The following is a 24,512-nucleotide window of genomic DNA, read 5'->3' as shown; positions in this document are numbered from 1 at the left end:
ATTTTTAATTTTATTGTTTGATTAACTTCTGAATGATAATTAGCCTGTGGTTGGGCACAAGGAGCAAATTCTTAGCATGATGTCTACACACACTTTTATAGGTTTTAGTGTCTTTGCATCTTCTTTACATGGATAGTCAAGGCTTATGGTGCAAACTGTTTTAATCTAACCACTGGCTGAGGCCCTTGACATCCTGTTTATATGCTTAACTTTGGGACATATTTGCATATATGACTATAGCACTTTTTAAACTCATTATGTTCTATTTTTTTAACTTTCCAATTAAAGTTCCTGATTAATAGGAAATAACTTTTCATACAAAACTTTTATTCAATATTTTTTAGTTTTCTGAGCTTTTATTAAAAAGGAAAATAAATCCACTACTGCAAAGTTGAAATATCTCACAAACAATATTCAAGGGTGTGTGTGTGTGTGTGTGTGTGTGTGTGTGTGTGTGTGTGTGTGTGTGTGTGTGCCAGAGTTGCCTTGCAATTTAAAGTACACCTCCCTATGCCAGAGCAATATGGGGAAAAATGTGTGTAGGAGTGGCTAAGTTTGGAACAATTTATTAATCAAATAAATGAACACTGCCTTGCCACACTATTCATATCACCACCAGAAGTACATAACTATTATAGGGGGCAATTTATAAAGTGAAATAATGAATGGCTTTCAAAATGTTTACCAGTACTTGTAAAAATATTAAAAGTGCATTTGTATTGTGCTGATGTTTTGCTCAGTTGAATCACACATTCCTTATTTGGATGATGGTTTAAACAGAGCTCTGTCACATTTTCGACAGAGCTCGAAAATATAACCTAAAGTTTCTTTAGGAGAGTTTATAAGAGAGTATCCCAAGGTAACCTAAAATGTATTTGGGTTATAACTTCATCCCTAAAACTTTTTGGTGTGATCATGTCTTTGTGTTGTTAGTTCACTAATGTTTTAACAAACCTCTGCGACGAGGTGGACTCTAATTACTTATGACGTGATTTCTGAAAGCAAGGGAATCCATGAATTTTATTTAGGGGTGTCAGGCGATTGAATACATAAACCCAACACATTTTTAAATTGGGGAAACTTTAAGAAAAAAAAGGCATTATTTTTATTTATTTATTTTAGTTGTATGGTGACTTTTTGTCCATCGGTAAAGCTAATTCGGTTCGGACAGATTAGGAAAGTGCTATTTTTAAAGTCGTGTTTAATGTGAAGACTGCGCCTTTAAAAATTCAGTTCTCTGCTTTGTGTCCTAACTGTCGTCCCGTGGCCACGTATGGCTCCTTTCAACAGCGGTAACAGCAGCTAACGAGTCCTGTCCGTTAACCGCCCTGACTTTAGCCAAGTGTTTAGTTATCTTTAACAAACGTGGTGGACTTTCTTTTTTTCTTCGTTTGAAGCGCAGAGGACAAAGTTTTGTCTGAATGTTTCTCGCTGGGACCGTGAAACCGGAGGGGGAGGTGGACGCGGAGAAGGAGGGGGCAAACGGCTGAGGGGTCGTCCTGTCCAGTCAGAGTATCTGATCCGGGATCTGTTTGGCTGTTCAGTCAGACAGACGGCGGCTTCTTCGAGGTTGAATTGACGGATTCACCGGGGAAAACTTTTTCTCTTTTCTTCCGGCGGATGATTCAGTTAGAAATACAGAGAGGTTGGGATTAATTTAAAGTAGTTTTGACTTTGTTCGGATTGTTTTTTGTTCCCCCTCTGTGTCAAGACTTCAAACTCTGGAGGTATCACTCTTCCTACGGACATTTCTGATTCATATAACTTCTTGTAACTTTATCACAGCAAGCGGTTCGGGTTTCTTGCACAAAATGGATAAATACGAGGATTTGGGACTCGAAGCGAGTAAGTTTATCGAAGACTTAAACATGTATGAAGCATCCAGAGATGGCTTGTTTCGAACGAGGAGGGATGCGGGAAATAACCCGGACTTTGAAGAAACTAGGAAGGTTTTTGCCTCCAAAATGACCAAAATACACATGCAGAAACAGCAGGAGGAGATGGCAAAGAGTAACCAGGTGATTAAAATGAACGGAGGTCACCACGGCGGCGCTCATTACACCAAGGACAGACCGCCCATCAACAGCTACAGGCAGCCGGGGGAAGCGGCGGCGAAGCCCCCGATCCTGTCGGGCCCGGTGCCGAGCGCCGCGCCGGTGAACCAGTGTGTTCAGGCTGAAGCCCCAGCCAGCAGGGCGTACGGCTACGGAAGCAATTATGATAACAACGAGCGCTTAGAGCCACATTCCTCCCATCACAATAACTCTTCCATGCCAAGTTGTGGAAGTCCAGCTACCAGTGCTCTGTACCCTGTCTCCCCATCCAGAGAGGGCAAGCTGCCCACCACTCTCTCAGGGAGCAGTACGTCCCACCATCAGCCTCAGCGCCTGCACATATCTTCCACCGTCAGTCCTTCACAAGCAACCAATCAGAGTCCACTGTGCTCGGCTGGGACAGCCAAGGCTTGGACTGGAGAGCCCACTGGTGCTCCAACATCAGAGGGCATTCCTGCATTTCCTTTGACCGCCTTCACAGGTGATGCTGACTATCATGTCCAGAAGCCTGTGAGTCATTACTTACAATCTGTTAACCACAATGGGCCTGCAGCCACTTCATTTGTCCCAGAAATGCCTCAACCTAAAGCCCAGGTGACCTCTGCAGCCCCTTGTGCCTCTAAGAACCAGCTTCCAGCTCGGAGCCAAATGCCTGGTGGCGTACAGGTCATGCAGGTCATCGGTGATGGTCCTGGAGGCCCGTCCTCCCCTAAACTTATCCAGATACCTTCTACCTCTCACCCTGTGCAGCCGCTGGAGCAGGGGCCCTCTGCAGCTGAAATCAAATTAGAGGCACTTACGAAACAACTGGAAAAAGAGATGGATGCCCAGCCAAGATCAGACTACTTTGGTAAGACTAGCCGACACCAAAAAGGGGAATTCTGTCAGTTTATTATCATCCGAATGACAAAAAGCACCCACCCACATTCAAGGACACAAACCTTTGTTTTTGATTTTATATTATACACACTGACTGCCACATCTCACACATAAACAAATGCCCTGTATGTTTTCACAATGTCCTATGTTTTCACTGATAAGTTATTGAACTTGTCTTGCAGAGCAATTTTTATTTTAGTTTGTTAGACAATAATCCTTCTTTGTCTTCTCCAAACAAAGCCTTGAGGCGGTAAAAAATGGCCAAAGCCAGGTAGATGTATGCTTTCTTATTGTCTCTTCCCAGAGATCACTTTATCATCGTTGACACAAGGATAGTAAAACAGCAATTAGAGCTTCAACATACAAATATCTCCAGTGCAGTGTTTGAGCTCATGTGTTATCGTGTTTTTCTCAGTGTTTACTTTGACTGACAATGGCCTCCACTGTTTTTAGTTAATGACTTCCATAGACCTGTGCTTGCACATTCGTCAATTCTCCCAAACTGAGCGTTTCAATGCCTGCTTGAGCGTGTGTTGAGTTCGACCATTGTTGCCGTGGGTGCAGAGAAACGTCAGTAGAACAGTGATTTTCTGCTCACAGTGCCTCGCGAAAGTTTGCAAGCCTGTAGAAGTTATGCCACATTGTGTCATTTTAACGCATTGGGACTTCATGCGATGGAGAAACAAAAGGTTTCACATATTTGTGATATGGAAGATTTTAAATATTTTTTAATGCATTAAATGAAAACTGTGGTATGTGTTTAATCAGCCACTTTGAATTATCCATCCATCTTCTATACACCCTTTGTCCCTAATGGGGTCGGGAGGGTTGCTGGTGTCTATCCCCAGCTAACGTTCCGGGCAAGAGGCGGGGTTCACCCTGGACAGGTCGCCAGTCTGTTACAGGGTAACACAGAAAACAGACAGGACACACAACCATTCACACACACACTCACACCTAGGGCGAATTTAGAGAGCCCAATTAACCTGACAGTCATGTTTTTGGACTGTGGGAGGGAGGTGGAGAACCCGGAGAGAACCCACCATGCACAGAGAGAACATGCAAACTCCATGCAGAAATACCCCGGGCCGGGAATCGAACCCAGGACCTTCTTGCTGCAAGGCAACAGCTCTACCAACTGCGCCACTGTGCAGCCCCCACTTTGAATTAATACCATGTAAAACTCTTATTTTACTCCAAACACATCTGGAGTAAAACATCTTTTGGAATGTGTTTCTTCCATCTCTGCAACTCTACAGACAACAATCATAGCTCAATCTCTGTTAGATTGAATGAAAAGTCTCTGGATATCACCAGATTCTCAATGGTATTAAAAACTGGACTTTGACTGGATCATTCTAGCACATAAATATGTTTAATCTATGTCAAGGACGGACAGCCTCAGTCTGAGTTTTAGATGTTACTCTGGTTCAACATCATAAATCAGCTCAATTAACTCTGTTAGTTTTTCTACCACACATAGCAATTTGCATATTGACCAAAAGGTTTTGTTGTGGTTTCATTCGATGATCACCTTCTTCAACATCTTTGCTCTGTCCAGAAAAAGAAGTCTGTAAAACGAGACTTCTTTGAGCTTTTTTCAACGTTCGCCTTTGTTCTTGTCAATTTCCCACAGAGATCAGATTTCTTCAGTGTGTGACTTTGTCAACAGCTTCTCTCCGCTGTGGATCTCTGCAGCTCCTCCAGAGCTACTACGAGTTCTTGGCTGCTTCTGTGATTAACATTCTCATTGCCCTTTATCGGTTTAGTTTGTGCAAATGTTCAAGGAAGTATAAATGGCTTTGGACGCTGCAGTTGGGCTTTCAAAAGGAAATCCTTCATAAGGTTAGTTTGTAAGCTCTCATTTACAGAAAGAGATGTAAGAACAGATAAAATGTAAGATAAGGGGCCCCTACTTCAGCAGTGTTCTATAATGGATAGTAAATGATAGGTGCATTCGCTATGAAGCAGCTTTGCAAAGCGATCACCGTTTCCTCCTTCCAAGAGGAATTTCCTGCTGGAATGACATGATTGCAATTCACAGTCCTTCTTCGCCCCCCCCCACCCCCGTCTCCCTCCTTGTGTTGGTGTGTAATGGAAGAAGTTGCAGCGAATGGGACTGTCACGACACGGCTCGTAAATATCCTGCTGACGTGAACGTTACAGTCGTGTGGGACAGTACAGGACCCATGTGTAGATTATAAGTAATACACTAAATGTGTATATAAATACACAGTTCTACATGCTCAATCCCACACAGCCCACACATGCAGTTGTTCCTATTTGGAGTTTCCCACCACACTGTGGCTCATTCTGAGTCATGCATTCATGCTAGATTTAAAAAAACAAAAACAGTGTGGAGGTCTTTCTTTCTTGTCGTCATAAAATATCTTCCTTATTCTGTGAGGAAAATGTACAAGAAAATGCCATTTCTCCTACCTTTAAACACATTTTATATATTTTTGATCAGTACTGCAGCAGCACAGCTGCAGCTGTAGGTTATTAAATCACTTATTTTGTTTCGTCTTTTGAGTAAGACTGTGTGCTTCTAAAAGTCTTTGTCGGTGAAACTTTTACCAAGCAGTGTCCTGAAGGCAGATTCATCACAATTCCCATGACTACTCTTTGCCGATCGGCATAACTGCAGATGTAGGTTCTGGGAAATGGTGTTCGGTGCCAAACGGCTGCACTGGGGAAACGCGAAGGAATGTCTGCAGGAATTTTTAAAATGAGGCTTTTAGACACAAAAGGGAGGTGTGGTGGTACCCAGACAAGTTCAGGGGTGCCTGGTGTGCAGATGAATGGATGAGTGGACAGTTGGAGAGCTTTGGGGGCAACATTTGTGGATGTGTCTTTTGTATTTGGCCCCATGGGAATAAAAGAATGCTAGATTTACAGGCAAGTTCATCCAAGATGGGGAGAACTGGTGGGACCAGAGTTTTACACACACACATACACACCCACGCCATCACTGGAGGGTTTAATGTTGTGTTAAGATGAAGGATTAATTCATCCCATCTGGGTGTGGAGTCAAAAAGCACCAAATTAACTCTTCCCAGGGATTTTTTGGCTTCTTCTCTGGCAGGCCTTTTGGAGTTCCGGTCCTGTGTGTGTGTGTGAGTGTGTGATAGTCCTTCATGCGCATGTGAGCATCTTTGTGGATGTATGGCCTGCGGAAACTGACAGAATGTAATATCCTGTGTCAGCTCAGAGTTTAGAATCGCTCTGTGCGCTAACTGGTGAAAGTTAGGAAATGACTCCATGAATGAAACATTACTGTATATTTTACAGGATTGAAAGTGGGTGCCCACTTTCAGTTATCAAGTGATCTATGCAAATGTTGCCCAATGTATTGGGAATAAGTTGACTCTTTTGCAACTTTCAGCACTAAAATTGCTACAGACATGTAGTAATTGTAGTAAAGCTATGTAAAAACCCTAAAATAAATAACTCTAATCAACCCAAAAAATGTACAAATATATTGTCTTCTATATTAATTCACAGGTTTAAGGTATTCAGAAGTTCATCTTTGATCTCTTTGCATCATCCAGATACAACACTGCATTTTATTTTAGTGATATCATGCACTTTATCTGAGTTCCCAAAGGGTTTTGTTAGACAAACGGGTCGTAGCATCAAAGATCTTCCAATGTAATTAACACAATGTTTTCCCATATATTCTCCCCTTTTTTCACACCGATCCCACCAGGAGTTTGTTGCCAAAAGTTGCGTCTTTCATCTGTACAAAATGCATATTTCAATGGAAGTCCCAGTAGAGTGAAGTAAACTCCACATGTTTATGTTTGTGATGGTTGGTCGGAGATAGCTCTTTTCTGGCAGCACTCCCAAATAACCAATTGGTGTGGACTACTAAATAAAATCTCATAGAAACTCTGATTTAATGAAATTTTAAGTCAAAAAACATGTGATTACGTTGCATTTTTTTTTTTACATAATTATTTCAACATTGGATGCTTCCCCCATTATTATGTTAATTGAAGATTAAATGTTTTTTGGGGGGGGGTTTTCAGTGTGAGTTTATGCTACTGCACCATAGTATTTTTCTTCGTCATTAACTAATAAATGTGTGTGTATGTACAGTGCGGGCACACTAAGCCACCAGTTTTACACATGGACAAGCTGCAGGCTGTAATTGGCTTCTCCATATGCAGCTTTTGAGTCCCAGCAGTGTGAGTCACAGACACCCTGACTCTGTATTCCCGTAGAAACTTCATGGAAAAGTAATTAGCTGTAGCAAAGGTCGAAGACATATACTTATTGAGCACCAGAAAGAGTGGAAATCTTTTGCACATATTTAAAGTTTGACCTGAGGGTAAGACTTCATCTAAAAATGATTTTTCTGATCTGGATATTCTGTTAGAAGCTTTCAAGAGCGATCCATGGGTTGAATAGTTGTTAATATTTTTAATTTTTTTTCCCTGTCTGTGGAATATTTGGCAGTAAGCAGCCATCTATCGAGAGTTTTGACAGCTGGAAAAGGTGAGGAAGGTAGAATGAGAAGTACGGCTGTGCGTTTTGCTTCCCTTCCCCCCAGGTTGAACCCAGGCGGTCCATTTAAAAGGCAGACTTGTAAATGACCCAAGCAGCAACGGGGTTGATGCAGAGACAGGACATATGATTTAAAAAAAAAAAAACTATTTTGAATTTAAGTGTATCTTTCTAATCAGAAATAAAAAAAAGATAATGAAATGTATATTTTAGTTCAGAGGCAAATCTTAAAGCAAACCATGTTAAATGTACTAAATGTGTTTTCTTAATTCATTCGGGCTTTTAGATAAAGGGATTTAAATGACTCGACTTGCTTATTTTAGTAGCTGATTCTATAACTTTGCATGTAAACCAAATAGCTTACATAAGAGCAGCATTCTTTTGCTTTCTAATAATATCCTTCTGTTATCTCTAAATCTCCTCTCAACCATTGGAGCCCCAGATGAAGTTTTTTGTTGTTGAGATGATTCTCAAATTTCCATCAAAATATTGACTAAATTATAGAAGAAAATTGGCTCAGCAGAGTTATTAAGTGAAACTGTTTTTTGAAGGAGTCAGCCATGTGATGTTTGTTGGATATAGTGGAAACAGAAGGGTCTTTGTCAGTGATTTAGGAGGAGCAGAGTTGGGCGGACCTCCTCTGCTGTGCTCCAATTCAGAGTCCCTCAGGAGTTTTTCTATATAAAAAAACCCCCCCACACACACAAATAACTCGGTGCCCAGGCGCACACATTCTTAAACTAAAAGGGGAAACTCGAGGTCTCAAGGTTTCATCCTCCATCAGTACCGTAATCCCCTGTGTTGAGTTAGTGGTTGATGACTGGAAGGCCATATAGCCATACCATAGCTGATTGATTTGACACCCATCTGACTGCATCTTAGTGGTGATAAGCTGTCATCGTATTGGTTCTCAAGTTGTGTAGTGGATGCTCAGAGGCATAAATATAGAGCAGGAAAGTGCAGATTTGATCTTTTACCTACTAGAACTGTTTCTGACCAGTCTGTTGAAAATGTCTTTGGAGAACCAAAGGTTCACTCAGACAAATTCCCACATCTGGTTGCAAGGATCTGCAAAATGTGAAAAGCGTATCGCTAAGCCTTTCTTTATATAAATATTGGTTACTAAGGACATACAAGACAGGCAGTCATTTAGAACTACGATATACCACACATTGATATGATTCAATGTATTGTGTAGCTCTACTACTAACCCAATTTATCATCTAAGCCAAGAGAAAGTTGAGCAAGAACAACTGATTATGAGATTCTTTTGATTATGTACGATTATCGTTTTTCCTGCCTTGACAGACCAAAGTAAGTCTCTATTGTTTTGACTTGGTTGTTGTGGTTCTGGTGTTGAATGCTGATGTATCAAGACCAGTTCTAAATCCAGGTTTTACCTCTCTTTCACCTTTCATCACATTGGTGGTGCTTGACTTTTATTCTTTGTTAGACTTTGTGTGTAGATATAACCAAGTATGTAATATTTAGATGAAAATAAAACATGATTAGGATATAAATTTTGTCAAAGGAGGGATGTTTTTACTTCGATCAAAGAAGCATTGCTGCCATGATGGGTCTTATTTCTCTGGACAGATGCTTCTTATTTTATTTACATATTTTATTGTCTATATGTTGGCTTGAGTGTCCGAGTGATCATTAAACAGACTCCACTGTCTTTATATCACGCCAGCCAAGCAGAGTGTGTTGTGAGAGTAGGCACACTTTGATTTTTATCAACTCCTTTTGTCAACACAAGTCCAGGTTTCAGAGCCAAGTCAAGCAAACAGACTGGGAAATATTTCCCTTTTTACTAAATCAACTTCCTGACTTTTGTCTGGATAAGCTAATTCTGTGGTGTATTGTGTTTGTTTTAGGATACAATTTTTTAAACTGTTTGTCTATATATAGTTGTGTTTTCATGTAAATACATAGTGAAGCTTCTCCGTGTCACTATTATTTGTTCCAGGGCTTTGCGTGAAGTGTAACAAGGCGGTTTATGGAGCTAACCAGGCCTGCCAGGCTATGGGTAGCCTCTACCACGACACCTGCTTCACCTGCAGTGCCTGCAGTAAGTACATACATACACCTACACACACAATTCCTTCACTGTGAGATTTTGTCTTCTCACTTAAACCCTTTTGGTCCCTTATATAGAGCTTATGACTCCTTAATAACAGGCTACTGAGCTCCTGTATCTGTGAAAGAAAGTGGCACCTTCCTCGGTTGTTTCCTTCCCTTAGTAAATGCACACAATTATGGAGGGATTACTATCATGTATTGCTGGTGTTTGGTTTGCGGGTGTGTCGGTCTATCTTTGAGCCCACACAAAGACAGAGTTGAATTATTTACCTGCCCAATTTATCAACCTGTCAATTGAATACCTTTGTTTTTTTTGGATGAAAAGATTCAGAACTCCACGCTGAAAGTCGCTGCTTGACAAATATCTTTGCTACTATTGAGAAACCTTGAGACCACTTATTGCTTCTAGGAGCAATAACACAACATTCCTCTTTTACACTGTGTACTTACATTTATAATTATTCTGAAAATATAGAATTTTATAATAGTCTTGATCAGAAATTCTCCAGAGAAATTATATTTACTCCATTCATTATATTCTTTATATTTTTTCTCTATTATCACTAAATTTCTGTGTACTCCCTCCCTAAACTGGAAAAAAAAAACATTTCAAGAAGAAGGTCTTTTGAAGAAAAAAAACAAAACCAATATATGACTGTCTTGCAAATGTATTCATATTTGAAATTTTTGTGGTCACATTGATAAACTTTATGGTATTTCATTTGGAATTTATGCAATAGAACAACAGTAAGGGCTGCATAGTAACGAAGTGCAACAAAAACTGCGTATAGGTGTCTTCTCATATTATCACATTTTAAAATTCATGCTTCGTATTAGATATTATCCCAATCAAAATATTTCTCTCGTCCAGAATCTTCATGTCTAGAACAGAATGACTGAAATACGACCTGGCTCCTCACGACGGCAAATTAAAATCTCTGCTCCAGTTATCAACTCGTGGGTATGCCAAGTATTTGTGCCACTGTTTTGGCAAACCCCTGCTGAGGCTCATTGTTCTCCAGCTCCTTTGACCTCGGACAGTTATGCTCTGAAACATGTGATAAACATCCCTTGTTTTCCCTATCCTCTCTGTCCTGCGTATGAGACGGGAGATAAAAGAGAACGCAGGCATTGTGGCTCAGATTGAGGCTGATGTCTGACATTAGGTGGGGTAGAAAGGGGGGGGGGTCATAGTTTACACACTACATACCTCTCATAGCTCACTGCATGTGAGGGCACTAGGGTTGTGCTCACTTTAAGTGGCCACGGGGGAAAAAAACCCATCTCATCCAGAGAGGAATGCAGGAATAGGGGCCCATGCAGGTCCAACAAAGTGTAAATAGATGGAGGACAGTGTGTGGACAGGGCAGCCATTCAACTGGAATCGCACCAGGCGCAGGCATGAACGACAAAGGCAACTCCAGTGTTTTCAGTGTTTTGTGAAGCTTTAATGTACTGATTTTAGCAGCTTTAGTTTTTTTTTCTTCAAGGAACTTTGCTATTGCTTTCGTTAGCGGTCATCTATTATTCATTTTAGCCATGAATATTCCTAACAGGATTTTCTGCTACTGTTGTGTTCTTTTCCACAACATTGGAAATTTTAATAAAGGAAGTCTCAACATGTTCAAATGTGGGTTAAATGGTTTTATTGAAGTGAACAGACTAGAAACCATCTACATGGACGAAAACTCTGTAGCTTTACAGTGCAGTAAAATTATGCTACAGTTGACCCCTGGCTACTTGTGGCTCAGTATTTGCAGATTCTTCTGTAGAATGTGACTCCAAATTATTTGCAGAAGACCCACCTCTTCATGTATTTCTTTGTTTTCGTGGAACATGTCTAAAATATTCCAAAGAAAATTCATCTTGAGAAGCTGAAATAGCTAACCTTAATGCTACTTGACACACTATTGGCTGACGTTTGCAAAGCAGCCAGTACAGGAGCTCCATCTATTTTCCTTGGCAGTGACACAAAGCTGAAGTTGGCTTCTGATTGTAGCTTCCTATTCAGGAAATGGCTAAAGGGCAAGCCTGGACTTAATTATTCTACACTATTAGCCGATTTGCTTAAACCCCTTTTGTGATCTGCGAAACCTGTGTTTCTTACCTGGAAAAAAAATTGGATTTGGGAGTTTTTGTTCAGCCGGTCATCGGGAGGGGAGGATCAAGAGCTGATTCTGGTGACCAGCTGATTTCTCTTTGATTACTAGCCAGACCTGATGCTGCACGTTGCTGCGAAGTTGATAATAAGAGGTAGAATCAGCCACAGTTGGAGACTGAGCCCTATTCTCTCTGAAAACAAACTCTGAAATTTGATACACAGAAAACTGACTGCTCTGACCACCAGTCTCATTCACACTCCCACCAAGGCCTCCAAATATTCCTCTTTGTCAGTTTGCTACAAATTAGCGTCTCTACCAGAAAAGAGAATGATTGAGAGCGAGGCTTATTTTCAGGAGGGGTGGGTGTCTCAGTTGAGTAATTAGCCGAGGGGAAAGAGGGAGGATCAGGGGGACGGCTCGAGGCGCCGCACGGTCACTTTGAATTGATTATGTCGTTTTTCATGAATGGGATTAGTCCTGAGGGCTAACAGAATGGTTTTAATTAGAGAAATGGCTTTGTGATTTGTTCTGTCCCACAGGTGTTTTACATATTTATGAAAGAACTACAGTCATAGTCCTTTCTGGTGCTTTTTGAGCCATCAGTTCTGACGCCTGACTTTAATTAAGCCCTTATCTTTTCAGAAAAGCTTGGAGTTTTCCTTCTTTAACTCGCTGGGGTAAAAAAAAAAGACAGGAATTTGAAGACCCAGAGCTTACTTCCATTCTCCTTATCCAAACTGACTTTAACAGAGGACTTTGGTCTGAGACATTTGGTCAATAATTACCCAAGTTTTACACCTTGAAAAATGACTTGAATGACCCAATGTAGTTATGTCTTATTCTGATTAAGTCAGATCATATGAATAATTGAACACTTTAATAATAATTGATTGAAACAAATTTGTGTTGAGTACTAACTTTTATTTGTTGTGTTACTTTGCAAATTAATTGTGATTAATCTGTCAATCTGGAAGTAGCCGTGTGTATCCAGATAATCAGGTAAACGACAGGAAAGAAGGGTTCTCCTGTCATCTCCTCCCAAAACCCCCCACCTAGCCACCATACCCCACTCAGAAAATTTGAGGAATGTTCCCTCTTCCTGTGGGACCTGGTCAAGAATAGCTATGTGAAGTAAGCAAGAAAGAAGCTTTTGCAAGTGTGTGTGTGTGTATTGATATAGGAAGTGAGATCCAGACCATACACAGACAGACAGGAAACCTACCGACCATGTGGAACGACACTGGAACGGAACAAAAAGGGGAGTTGTTGTGGGCTTTGGCCTGTTCTCGCCGTGAAATCAAACAGAGCAGAGTGCTTAATCTCTTGCACCTGTTTGGTAATTGGATGCAATCAGTTTTTTCCACGCACATGTTCGATCCAGATGCATTTCTCGTCCTGTCCGCGGCGGGCTGTCCTGCATCCCAACGCAGTATTAAATGAAGACTCCAGCACACCATAAATCCCCACCTTTTGATTTATCTCCTTGGATATGGTGAATATTACAACAGGCTCCATTACCTTCCAATGGCTGTAATTAATCTCTAAGATCCACATGCCGTAGTCCTGGAACGATAAAAAAAAAAAAAAAAAAAATTCAGATTTGGATCGTAGCTCATGCAGGATTTTCCACTCTGACATCTTTAAGTCAACTTTCCTTTTTCTTAGTCTGTTTTATTTTACTTTCTCCTCATATCTTTATAATGAATAAAGTATGTGTTTCCACAGGTGACAAAAAAGGTTTTACGTAGTCTTATGGTAATAAACAAAGTTGTTTTTTTTCCCTGTTTTTCCAGGTCGAAGGCTAAGAGGGAAGGCTTTCTACTACGTTGGAGGGAAGGTTTTTTGTGAAGAGGACTTCCTGGTAGGTGATCAATATAGGCCTACAGTCAATATTCTCAGTGCCTCTATTTGTGTGTGTTCTTATTGAGGGAGGTTAACAAGAAGGCCTTGTGGGGTGCTGCGTCCACTAACACTGCCACTTCCAACTCTGACCCTGTGTTTCTGACCTGTTTCTAGTGCCTAATGCAGCCGCTTCATGTCAGTTTGCTCCTGTGGTCGCAGCTGGAAGGAGGTCGGTAACTTGAGAAGCAGTTTAGCTTTGCTTTATGGGTTAGAGGGCAGTCGGGCCATTTTCACCGGTCAAATATGACAACAAGCACTTTGCAAAAAAGCTCTGGGAGGATTACATTAAAAACAATGCAACCAAAAGTTGAGGTTATTGTTATGAAACAATGGCTCCCAATAAATCGTAAAGAATGACCGAAATAATTTCTTTAAAAATCTGCATGAGATGTATTGATAACACGTAGGGTGATTTGTTAGTTTAATTTATGTTAGTTTACATGATTAGGGTTTATAGCTTTTTGAAAACTCCAAATTCAGTTTAATAAGACATTAGGTTTTTTCATAAAAAAAAAAAATCATGTAAAAGACCTTCTACTGCTGATCTATTTACTAATAGGAAGTTAAGTGGAAGGAAAAAAATGTGGCAGAAGAAAGATTAAGAAGGTTTAGTCAGTCCTAAATCACTGACTATAGTCTGTGATTTAGGACCCAGCACACACGCATTCCTTGAGTTAAGCCACTTCTAAAGCAGACCCAATGTTAGCATATGATCTTGGCTGAGGTGAAAAAAGACTGGTCTGTTTTCTTAATTGAAATCTTTCCTTTTTTTCATTTTGTACTGGATTGCATATCCAGTACAAATGACATGGAAATTACAATTTTCATGTCATTTGTAAACCAATCTCCTGAGCCTGGAGGAAGACTGGAGGAGTGCGGGTTCCAAGCTGCTTGAAGTCCAGGGTGTCTTACTGCAGTCAGTGATGGTTTGGGGAGCCAGGAGGCTCTGATTTCTTGACTTTATTGTGTTTCTTATGTTAGTTTTATGTTTTGTATGATTTTAAGGCCGACATCTATTGTACAGCGCTTTGTAATTTTATGTCTGTGAAAAGCGCTGCATAAATAAACTTTACTTACTTACTATGTCATCTGCTAGTGTTGTTGATGTCCATCATGTCTTATCAAGTCCAAGATGGCGCATCCATCTACCAGAAAATTACTGAGCACTTCATGACTTCTTCTGATTACACTTTTTTTTTTTTTTTTTTTTTTTTTTTTTTTTTTAGAAAGGCTGATTTTTGTTTTCCAGCAGGACGTGGCAACCATCTGCAGTCAAAAGTGCCAATACTTTGTTCATTAATTACTCTATCACTCTGCTTAATTGGCCAGTGAAGTGGCCTGACATTAAGCCTGCAGAAAATATGTGCAGCGTTGTCAAGAGGAAGAAGAGGGCCACGTGATCCAAGAGTGCAGATGAGCTGGAAGCCATCATTAAAGCAACCTGGGCTTTTTATAGTAATAATGAATAACAATAGACTTTAGCCAGTACGATCCCATTCAGATACACTGTATCCACTCATCAGGACCACAGGCTGACCACCTTCAAGCAACCCTTTATTGATGCAGGATTTCATGCCAAAGGACCCAAAGTGTTTAGAGACGATATTCTGGCTGAATGCTTTCCAGCTGTTCAAAGCAATAGCTTATTTTAACAGGCTGAGGCGCACAGGCAGCATGTGGTTGATCAGATCTCAGACTAAAAAAGACTGAAGTCTCATTCTCTGCAACCAGATTCAAAGGAACTTTTTATCTTTTTTTTTTTTCTTCCCTGCAGTACTCTGGTTTCCAGCAGTCTGCTGATAAGTGTAACGCATGTGGACATCTGATCATGGACATGGTAAGTGTCTGTCTCTCCTCTCTTTGGCCGACTGGGCGTGTGACTCAGAAACTTCTGATGTGTTTTCCCCTCAGTGCGGTCTGCGTGTGCACATGTGGATGTAAAACCTGTGTGGACAGGTTGCACAGTCTGCGTTGAACACAGCAGCAGGCGGACACAAAGTGGAGAAAGAGGTTTAAATGATGCCATTAAATAAGGGACTTCTGAGGAAATAAATCTGCAGGTGTTGCACTTAAGTAGATAATGTCTCCATATTCTCAACAATATAGACTTTTATGTGTAAACACACACACATCATTGAGTCTTGTTTTTTATGTAAATACTGCAAGTTTCTTTAAAAATGGCCTGCTTGATTTCTCCTTGTATTACGACGGTTTAGCTTGAATTTACTCTGTTAAGGACAATCAGAAAGAAATAGGCTTAATGGTACAATAGAACAGTACCGTATTTTGATGCCAAACTATTTTCACCAATTTATCAACCAGTTTGATAGAAAGGTGTAAGATGCGGACAGAAGCGTGTTAATGTCCTTAATCTGACTCTGTCTGCAGATCCTGCAGGCTCTGGGGAAGTCGTACCACCCCGGCTGTTTCCGCTGTGTGATCTGCAACGAGAGCCTCGATGGAGTGCCCTTCACTGTGGACACGGAAAACAAGATCTACTGTGTCAAGGACTACCACAGGTGAACAAATAGTCACATACTTTAAACTTTGCTACATTTTGTCACATTGCAGCCACAAACTTTTATGCATTCAGATTTTAGACATAGATTAACACAAAACAACACGACTGTAAAATGCGAGGAAAACGCATGTTGATTTGCGAAATGATTTATAAATAAAAATCTGAGGTTATTCCCTGTTTGACCTTTACAGAAGCTTCCTATTTAATAAATGGCTAATCTGTGTGAAACATAAGTCCAGTTGAAATCCAGCCCTTTAGTAAACAAACGGCATCACGAAGAGCGATAAAACACATCAGAAGGTCAGTGAGTTTAAAGCAGGTTCAGGTTATAATCAGTATCTGAAGATTTGAAGATCTCGCAGAGCTCTGGTCAATCCATTAAATGGAAAGAGTACATCCTAAAATGTCTGCCTGGGGAGTTAGGAGGGAGGGTCAGTCGTGAGTTTGGAAACCCTATTCTTCACCAATTATGGGGGAAACTGCTCAGAGTTGATGGCGAGAACTAAATAACAGATGTTCATGGAATAAAATCTCCAGAAAGGCGCTAAACGTTTTAGGCTTGTGGGAAGGATCACCCCAAACAGACGGACAGAGCTACATTGGAGCGGCTCGGATCAAAAGTATATATTATATAAAAATATAATTGTGTTTCACACATCAACCACTAAATGGTAAGCCAGTACATAATAAAGCCAATGAATGACTGAGGCGGAGCGAAGAAGTGCTAATTAGTTTGAGCTATTTTTCAAATGTCTGGAGAAAAAATTGTTAGAAATATACCACAATAACTCTGCATCTGTAAAAGCATCAAAAATGAATCTACAAAGTATTGACTTGGGGGATGGTGAATACACCACACTTTTCAGATTTTTATTAAAAAGCTTTTCCATTCTCTTCATAATTATTTTTGTTGCTCAGTTATAAAAATCAGTAAGGCATGTGGTTGTAACGTGAGAAAATGTGAAAAAGTTTTTAGGAGAAATTAAAAGTTTTGCACTGCAGTTTGGATAGATGAGAGCCCGGCCTCAGTTTTCTGGGCTGAATAACTAAAACGTGACACCGTGTCAAGTATGTGGGGTCTCGTGGGTCCCAGCACAAACTGTCAACTTTGTTATAATTATACCGCCGGTGAAGGCTGAGACCGCGAAGGCCCGACTGAGCTCTCAGAGGGTCCTCTAGGCCACGTTTGGCAGACACATGAGAACAAGAGGGGGAGAAAAGATCACTGTTCACCTCTAGGTGTAAAGACCAGCACGGACTCGGGTGCGAAAGCACAAAATCCAGGTCTGCTGCTGATATTTGTCCAAAAGGTAGAAGTTCTCTCTGTTCTTGAAGGTGTTTACAACTCAAGAAAACAGACACAAAAGTCTCCCTCTGATCACGAGGGAAAGTTTTCAGTATTTCTCAGCGGCTCGTCGGTTGCAGCTGGCTCTCTGTGTGGACAGCTCGTCCAGCGCCATGTAGCACGAGCCTGTTGGCAGCTCCCACATGTTCTCCTCCCTGATTGAATCAGACGAGCCTTATTACGTGTACAGTGAGCGTTTGTTTGCAGCCACGATCGCTCACGCTGAACTGAGCCCCGTTGTGTCCTCGGAGATCCTGTCATGTGTGGAGAATTTAATTTGCGTTTCATTTCTCCCACTCTGCCTTCCAGTACATCTGCAAAGCCAGCAACTCGCTCTCTGTGTTAGGATCTTTGAATCTAGTTAGAGGAAAAAAAAAATGCCTGGAGTTCAATGAGTTAAAGAATTCAAAAATATTAATAGGAGTCCTTCTTTGGAAATTGCTGCAAAAAGATCCAAAGTTACTTATTTATTTTTTTCAATTTAAAAAAACAAAGTTTCTCTTTCCATCAGGGTCCTAGCTCCTAAATGTGCAGCCTGTAACCAGCCAATCCTGCCTTCAGAGGTGAGCAGTTTTTCCACACCTTTTTCTTTTTTTATGATGCTTAAATCGTACAGTTGTGACCAAAGGTTTTGAGAAAAACAGAAATGTAGTTTTTCTTAAACTCTACATCAGAGTTGGAAGAAAAACAATGGTGTTTGTGTTTCTGGGATTTCTTGAGCAGGCCGATGCTTTCTTAAGATCATTCTCTCCTTTAAGTCCCTGATGATTTAATGAATGTTTAGTTTGAGTGCAGTTTTACTTGGCGGTAATATCCTGTCCTGAGAAGCCATTTTGATGTAATGGTGACATCACGTTTTGTTGGAGGTAAACATGGTTTAAAAGCCAGATTTAAAGCAGAACGACCGTAATGTCAGTGTATCCGTCCTTGTTAACATTTACCTCTGAGTTAAAATACTTATTTAAAAGCCTTTTGTCCAAAAGTTAACTTTCATTAACTTTCATTGGGGACTATTTGCATTTCATCTGATCACTCTTCATAGTAAACTCTACTGAGTTGAAATTTCTAGCATGTTGTAATACTGTATTGATTTGACTTAAAGTATATCAGAGTTGCATCTTCAGAGGATTGGCATATTTAATTGACTGTCCAGTTGAGCACAATATCTGTTTTATATTTCAAAAATATAGGCTTTATATTTTAGAAGCTGTACAAATGAAAGGTACAGCAGAACAAAATGCAGCAACATTTGCTCTTGAAAGAAAAAAATCCAATTCTGGTGTCCTTTTATCAAAGTGCAGAGTTGAACCTCTGCTGAGCTCGGCTCTGATTTCCTTTCAGGGCTCTGATGAAACCATCCGAGTCGTATCCATGGACAAAGACTACCATGTAGAATGCTACCACTGTGAGGTGAGTCACAAACTGGAAATGAAGCTTTGCACTTGACAGTGTGCACTTGGTGACTTTGAGCTTTGGAGTCTGAGCAGCTCATTAAAGGATGTTTAATGAGTAGATCCCTAATCTTAATTACAGTCTTCATAATTATGCAGTAATGAGTCAAGCAGGTATGTAGAAGATTTTTTTCCCCTTCTCTGGTCTGATTGACAGCAGCTTTGCTCTGATTTTATCAGAGTACAATCTGAGTAATGTAGCTGTGGTCTTTCTTAAATAGCTGGAGATGAGATTTTGTCAGGTTGGGGGTAATCTGTGGTTTCTGTGGATCTCCTTTTGTTTCCACACTATTGCTTTTTGCGTTTTTAGCTGCTGTAAATATTTACAATCAACCAAATTCGTCTGTTACTGTAAGGCAGAGGGATGAGTTTTAACTGAGTTCTTAAAAACTTCAATCACTGCATTCTTCAACATCTAAAAGTGAAGAGATAGCTTCACCAAATGTTCAATGCCTTTTCTTTGCTTCATTCATCGTTATGTGCAGCTCTTCACACTAAACGGTTGAAGAAAATAAACATGTTAAAAAGTATTCATCCCCTTGGATGTTTTATCCTTTTATTGCTTTTACAAATTGATCTCGATGCACAAAATTTGACTTTAAAACTCAATACAAAAATAAAACTGTCAAAGTGAAAATTGAGTTTTACAAAATGTAAAAATGAAAAGATTTTACATGAAATAAGTGCATAAATATTCTCCCCCTTTGATGTGACTGACCTAATTCAACAGAGGTCCAGCCAATTGGTGCTAGTAGTCTCATATAATGGAGATCACCGGACTGTATGACTGTGATTTCAGTATAAAGACGCTCGAGTCTGGAAAGTCCAGTCACTGTTTCATCGGTATTCCTGGCTGTAATTACAGCATGAACACAAAAGAACGCTCCAAGCAAATCAGAAAAAAAAAATTAAAATGTTTAGGTCAGGGGATGGCTACAAAAAAGATCTCTAAGGGCCAAAACATCCCCTGGAGTCCATAAAGAAATGGATGGAATATGATCCACCAGGTTGTCCTCACAACCTGAGTTACCGAGCAAGAATTAGACCAGAGAGAAGACACCTCTGACTACGCTGAGGTGTCCTCAGATGATTCACTCTGATTCGTTGACTAGGACTGCAAGATGGAGCTGAATGATGAAGAGGGTCACCGCTGCTACCCACTGAACGGCCACCTCCTCTGCCACTCCTGCCACCTGAAGCACATCAAGCCGGGCTGTCCGCCTGCAGTCCCTGCCTCCACATACTGACAGCTCTGTGGGTGGAGGGCGACACCTGGTGATTCTGAAAAGGAACTACTAAGCTTGGCAGCAGCAGTGGATGCGTTCTATTCTTGTTATAGAGAATTGATGGGTTTATTATTTCACTCTCTTGAGTAGTGCTGTGTGTTTGGATGAGATTATTAATGAAGTTATGTTTATGTAGGGAGGGAACGGTAATGAAATATTGATTACGCCAAAGCTCTCCTTTGAAAGCAGAGACAGCTTGCAGATTTTGCAGAAGTGTTGCCATTTAATTATTTTTCAAGAGAGATCTGCTGCTTTTTCTTTGTAAATATTTTCTGATCTACTAATTTTCTATTTAAAATGCCTTCAAGTTCACATTTGTGCCTCTATAGCTTTCATGGCTTCCAGTTTAATTCAGGTACAAGAGTTCTCCTTTTACAAGTTTGGATACCAAAATTCATGAATTCAGTCAAACATTACTGACAATTATGATTTTGATCAGGAAAAATCCTTTCAGTTATCTGTCATAAACTTCTTTAATTTTTTTTTATTTTGTCTCTGCGTAGGTTTCTTTGTTTTTGCTTGGCAGAACAAAAGTTAAAATTTTCTTGATGTAAATATGGTGCAAACCAAACGACTCCTAGACACAACCACCTCACATTGGTGTCAGATAAGGTCGTTAACCTCCAATGTCTTCTAAGGGCTTCCTGATTCACATCAATGTACTTCTTTTCCTAAATCTGAAAAATTAATCACTAAAGTATCTGCTGCCTCTATTTTTCTTTTCCCCTCACAGTTGTAAATACTAATTGCTTTTCTTTGATTTTCTAAATAACATTAGGTTGGCAGAATTTGGTATTTATTTTTTTAAGATACTTATATTCTGGGCTGTTTTTCCTCGTTTATTTTGATACAATATAGCTTGATTATATAAGGCAGATAAAGAATTTAAGCTCATGCGCAGCCTACAGCCTAATCCTATATACGTGGTTGCTGGGTTTGCAGAGTAAACGGTTTTATCTTCATATGTTTTATTGTTAATAATTTGATTTTACTAACTTAACACTTTTGTTGCTTGTCTTCTAAAACTTCATGTCTAAACCAGCGCCTGTTGGAAAAGATGAAGAGCAAGCAGAGACTTTGAGCTGTGTGATTATTGTAAAGATATTTAATAAATTTTAATAGACCTGCTTTTGTTTCTGGGTGTTTTTCTCTTTCCTTTAAAATATTCTTTTAGCTCTAACCTGATGAAGAAATAATGGCATCATTTATTATCAGTCCCCTCTCCTTCTCTGCCATGTACATACATCGCTAGTGCTGACATTTTTGAGATCTAAATTTTTCAGAGAAGAGTCTCTGATCCTCACCTAAAGGTCTGAAGAATCTTCCCTGCAGTAAAGAGCAGCAGACTCTCAGTCTGCTCTCAGAATTAGGGTTGGTTTCTTGCAGATGTTCAGACCACATGAGCTTCACCACTTTACATTGCGTTGATGTAATATTGTGATTTTAACATTGCCAGTCACTCTGCTGAAGCCATTACAGTAAGATGCTGTGAAGACGTTCAACAGAGACTTTGTGGGAAGATGTCACATGATGCTCCCAGACAAACTCCACCCACTGCTAACTTTTCATTTCCAACCACCTCTCCTTTTGCTATTTACCCAGTGACTTACTTGCATATAAACAGTTGAAAACCTATTCACTCCTGTCAATGCTGTTTTTACATCTCAACAAAATGTGCCTTTTTTTTATAAAAAAAAAAAAAAAAGATACAAGAAACCCTTTAGGTGAAAATTGTTTTCTACAGAATAATGACATCTAAGGGAAAGTATTTAGCATAAAATAAGTGACTCCACAAATAGTCACTCCCTCCAAAACAGTGTTTGATGGATACACCTTTGGCTAAAGTCACAGCAGAGTCTGACCTGAGGTCTCAGTCAGGCTGCTTTACTTCATTCTTCACAGCTAAACTGTTCAAGCTTTGTCAGCTGTGAACATCTCCTTTAAGTTCAGGCACAAATTCTGATGGATGTGTGTAAATAATGTATCTGTGGTGATGCGGAGTGTTTGGTGTCTGTGGCGTCATGTCTGACAGGCAAAAAGACAGAAAACTTTCTTCTATTTGACCGTGGAGTCAAACTCTAGTTGAGGTTTGATGAGAGGTTTCCTGTTGCCGCTCTCCCAGTAAGCTTTGACTGTTGAAGAACCGGGGCGACAGTTCTTGTTTCAGAGTTTCTCCCATCTCAGCTGGTGAAGCTTCTAACTTTTTCAGTGAAGTCAGATGTGACGTCACGCTTTAGTTTCCCTCTGAGTTGATCTTACTTCAATTTTCATGCACAGCCAGTTCGTGCTGTGGGCCACTAGACGGCACAAAAAACACATCTAAACTTCCTTCTGTGATTTGACATAAAAATTTAATTCAATACTGCTTACCCACTAAAACTAAAATGCGATTCACTATTGCATTTAGTATTTTAATGCACAGTTCAGGTTCAGTCCACTTTACACAGTGCTTTTTTTTTAAAGACACTGTAGAGTAAAAGAGAAAACTAACAGGTGAAATTTTTGTATTTGTTTAAACTTTATATTTTTTTACTTACTTCATGTATTTTAGACATGCTTAAAAGCATAAAAAAGTATTATGTGGAAGAATTAAAACTAGCTCTCCAAATGGCAGATTTAAAAAAATACATGAACCCACACACTCATATGGGCAATTTTGGAGCAGTAAGTAAGCCTTACAGTCATGTCTTTCGGATTGTAAGATGAAGACAGAGCATTCAGAGAGAGAACATGTAAACTCTATGCATGTAGGAACCAAGGTCAAGATTCAACCACAGGCTATGACCTTACTATTACCTTTTGGCAGCAAGGTCATGGCCAATCCAGCCGTACCACCATTCAACCTAATAACTGCATGGAACACAATTTTTAACTCCCTTTGTTTATGCCTGAGGAAAAGAGAATCTATAAATACATTTATATTTTGTTTAATCAATCTATGAGATATTTGCACAATACAAACTGAAATGAGTAATCTTTGAGAGAAATCTGTTGTTGTAGGGAACAGGCTCTGCAGGTTGTTAAACATTTCTGCAATAGCCAGCAGAAATGCCTCAGTCATCCAAAGCTTCTATCCTGCTACGAGTGCTAAAAGCAGAGACCAGGAAAGATGAAGGTGGAAAATTACATCATTCTGCACCGCAGAAAACAATAGGATGCCATTTTAAAAATTTTGCAAACTTCATATTTTCAAGATAGAAGACGTGTGCTTCTTGAACACAATTTATGGTGAATGACAAAACCCGAAGAGCAGCAGCACACAATGAGTGGTTAACAAATAAAATGCGCACTGAGAAACACTTCAGCCTGCAAAGCAACCTCTCTCTGGGATGCTGTAATTTAGCTGAAAGCACAACTTTCCCAGTAGGAGATAAACAACAAACACATGTTAGAGTTGCACAAAGCATTTGTTGTTAAAATGTACTTGTTGGTTACTTTTCAAGGCATGGAGTTCAAGGTCAGTTGTGGCTGTCCACCTAAATCAGGGGTGAGCAATCCAGGTCCTCGAGGGCCGGTGTCTTGCAACTCTTAGATGTCTCCCAGGTTCAACATTCTTCAATCAAATAGTTTAATCACCTTCTAGGTGCAGTCAGGTTTTCCTGAGTCCTGCTAATGACCTCATTATTTGACTAAGGTGTGTTGAAGCAGGGACACACCTGAAAGTTGCAGGACACTGGCCCTAGAGACCTGAAGTTGCCCACCTAAATGGATTGTTCCCATTGTAACTCAAGGGCAACTGAAATAATGTATAGCTCAGGTACAAACACTTGGAAATCTGGGTTTGGGGGTTGATGTTGTGGTCTAATACTGATGGAAGACATTTTAAGATTTTACTGAAAAAGCAATAAACCATGCATACTTTTCCATCTGATTCTTTATCTCAGGGTACTTATACCACAAAACCCCCTATAAATTCGGATTATGTAATTACACCAAAGTGGTCAAAACCCTTCTCTCAAAACACTTTATCTGTTTTAAAGCAAACTACTTCAGGCTTCTCTGTCTGTCTCGGAGGGAATACTTGGGCAATGAGTTTGGCAATTTCAACACCCAGGATGTTGTGCATCTTTACATGACTTAGAGAAGGACCTAAAAACGCCTGAAAGTATTTGATTTGCAGGTCATCAGACAGCACTGAAGCAACAGCATAGCTCTTCAGTTAAATCCCTGGCGGAGCTGCAGTACTGCTGAAAAGCCTCAAACTAACAACGCTTTGATTGGTAGATGACGGCTCCACCTACAGACCAACAGCTGCGGTAAATGAAGCATTGGACAAATATGTTTTAAGAGCATATATTGGCAATATATTTTCATATATTCCTCACTATTTCACATTTATTTCAGTTAACACATTTCTGTTTGAAATCAGTGAAGATTAGCA

At 40.0% G+C, this 24,512-nt stretch overlaps 1 protein-coding gene across 1 annotated transcript; it reads left to right on the top strand.

The window, feature by feature from the left end:
* Positions 1–1,245: 1,245 nt before the first annotated feature.
* Positions 1,246–21,259, top strand: LOC122830785 (Wilms tumor protein 1-interacting protein-like). Its single transcript, XM_044116453.1, has 8 exons — positions 1,246–2,904; positions 9,412–9,513; positions 13,420–13,487; positions 15,303–15,365; positions 15,917–16,047; positions 17,906–17,957; positions 18,736–18,804; positions 19,958–21,259. The coding sequence occupies exons 1-8, from the start codon at positions 1,812–1,814 to the stop codon at positions 20,090–20,092; spliced, it is 1,713 nt and encodes a 570-aa protein (XP_043972388.1). The 5' UTR covers positions 1,246–1,811; the 3' UTR covers positions 20,093–21,259.
* The last annotated feature ends 3,253 nt before the right edge of the window (positions 21,260–24,512 follow it).

The sequence above is a fragment of the Gambusia affinis genome, linkage group LG05, assembly GCF_019740435.1.
Source record: "Gambusia affinis linkage group LG05, SWU_Gaff_1.0, whole genome shotgun sequence".
In the NCBI taxonomy this organism is placed as follows: domain Eukaryota; kingdom Metazoa; phylum Chordata; class Actinopteri; order Cyprinodontiformes; family Poeciliidae; genus Gambusia; species Gambusia affinis.
This window is presented reverse-complemented; position numbering and strand designations above follow the sequence as displayed.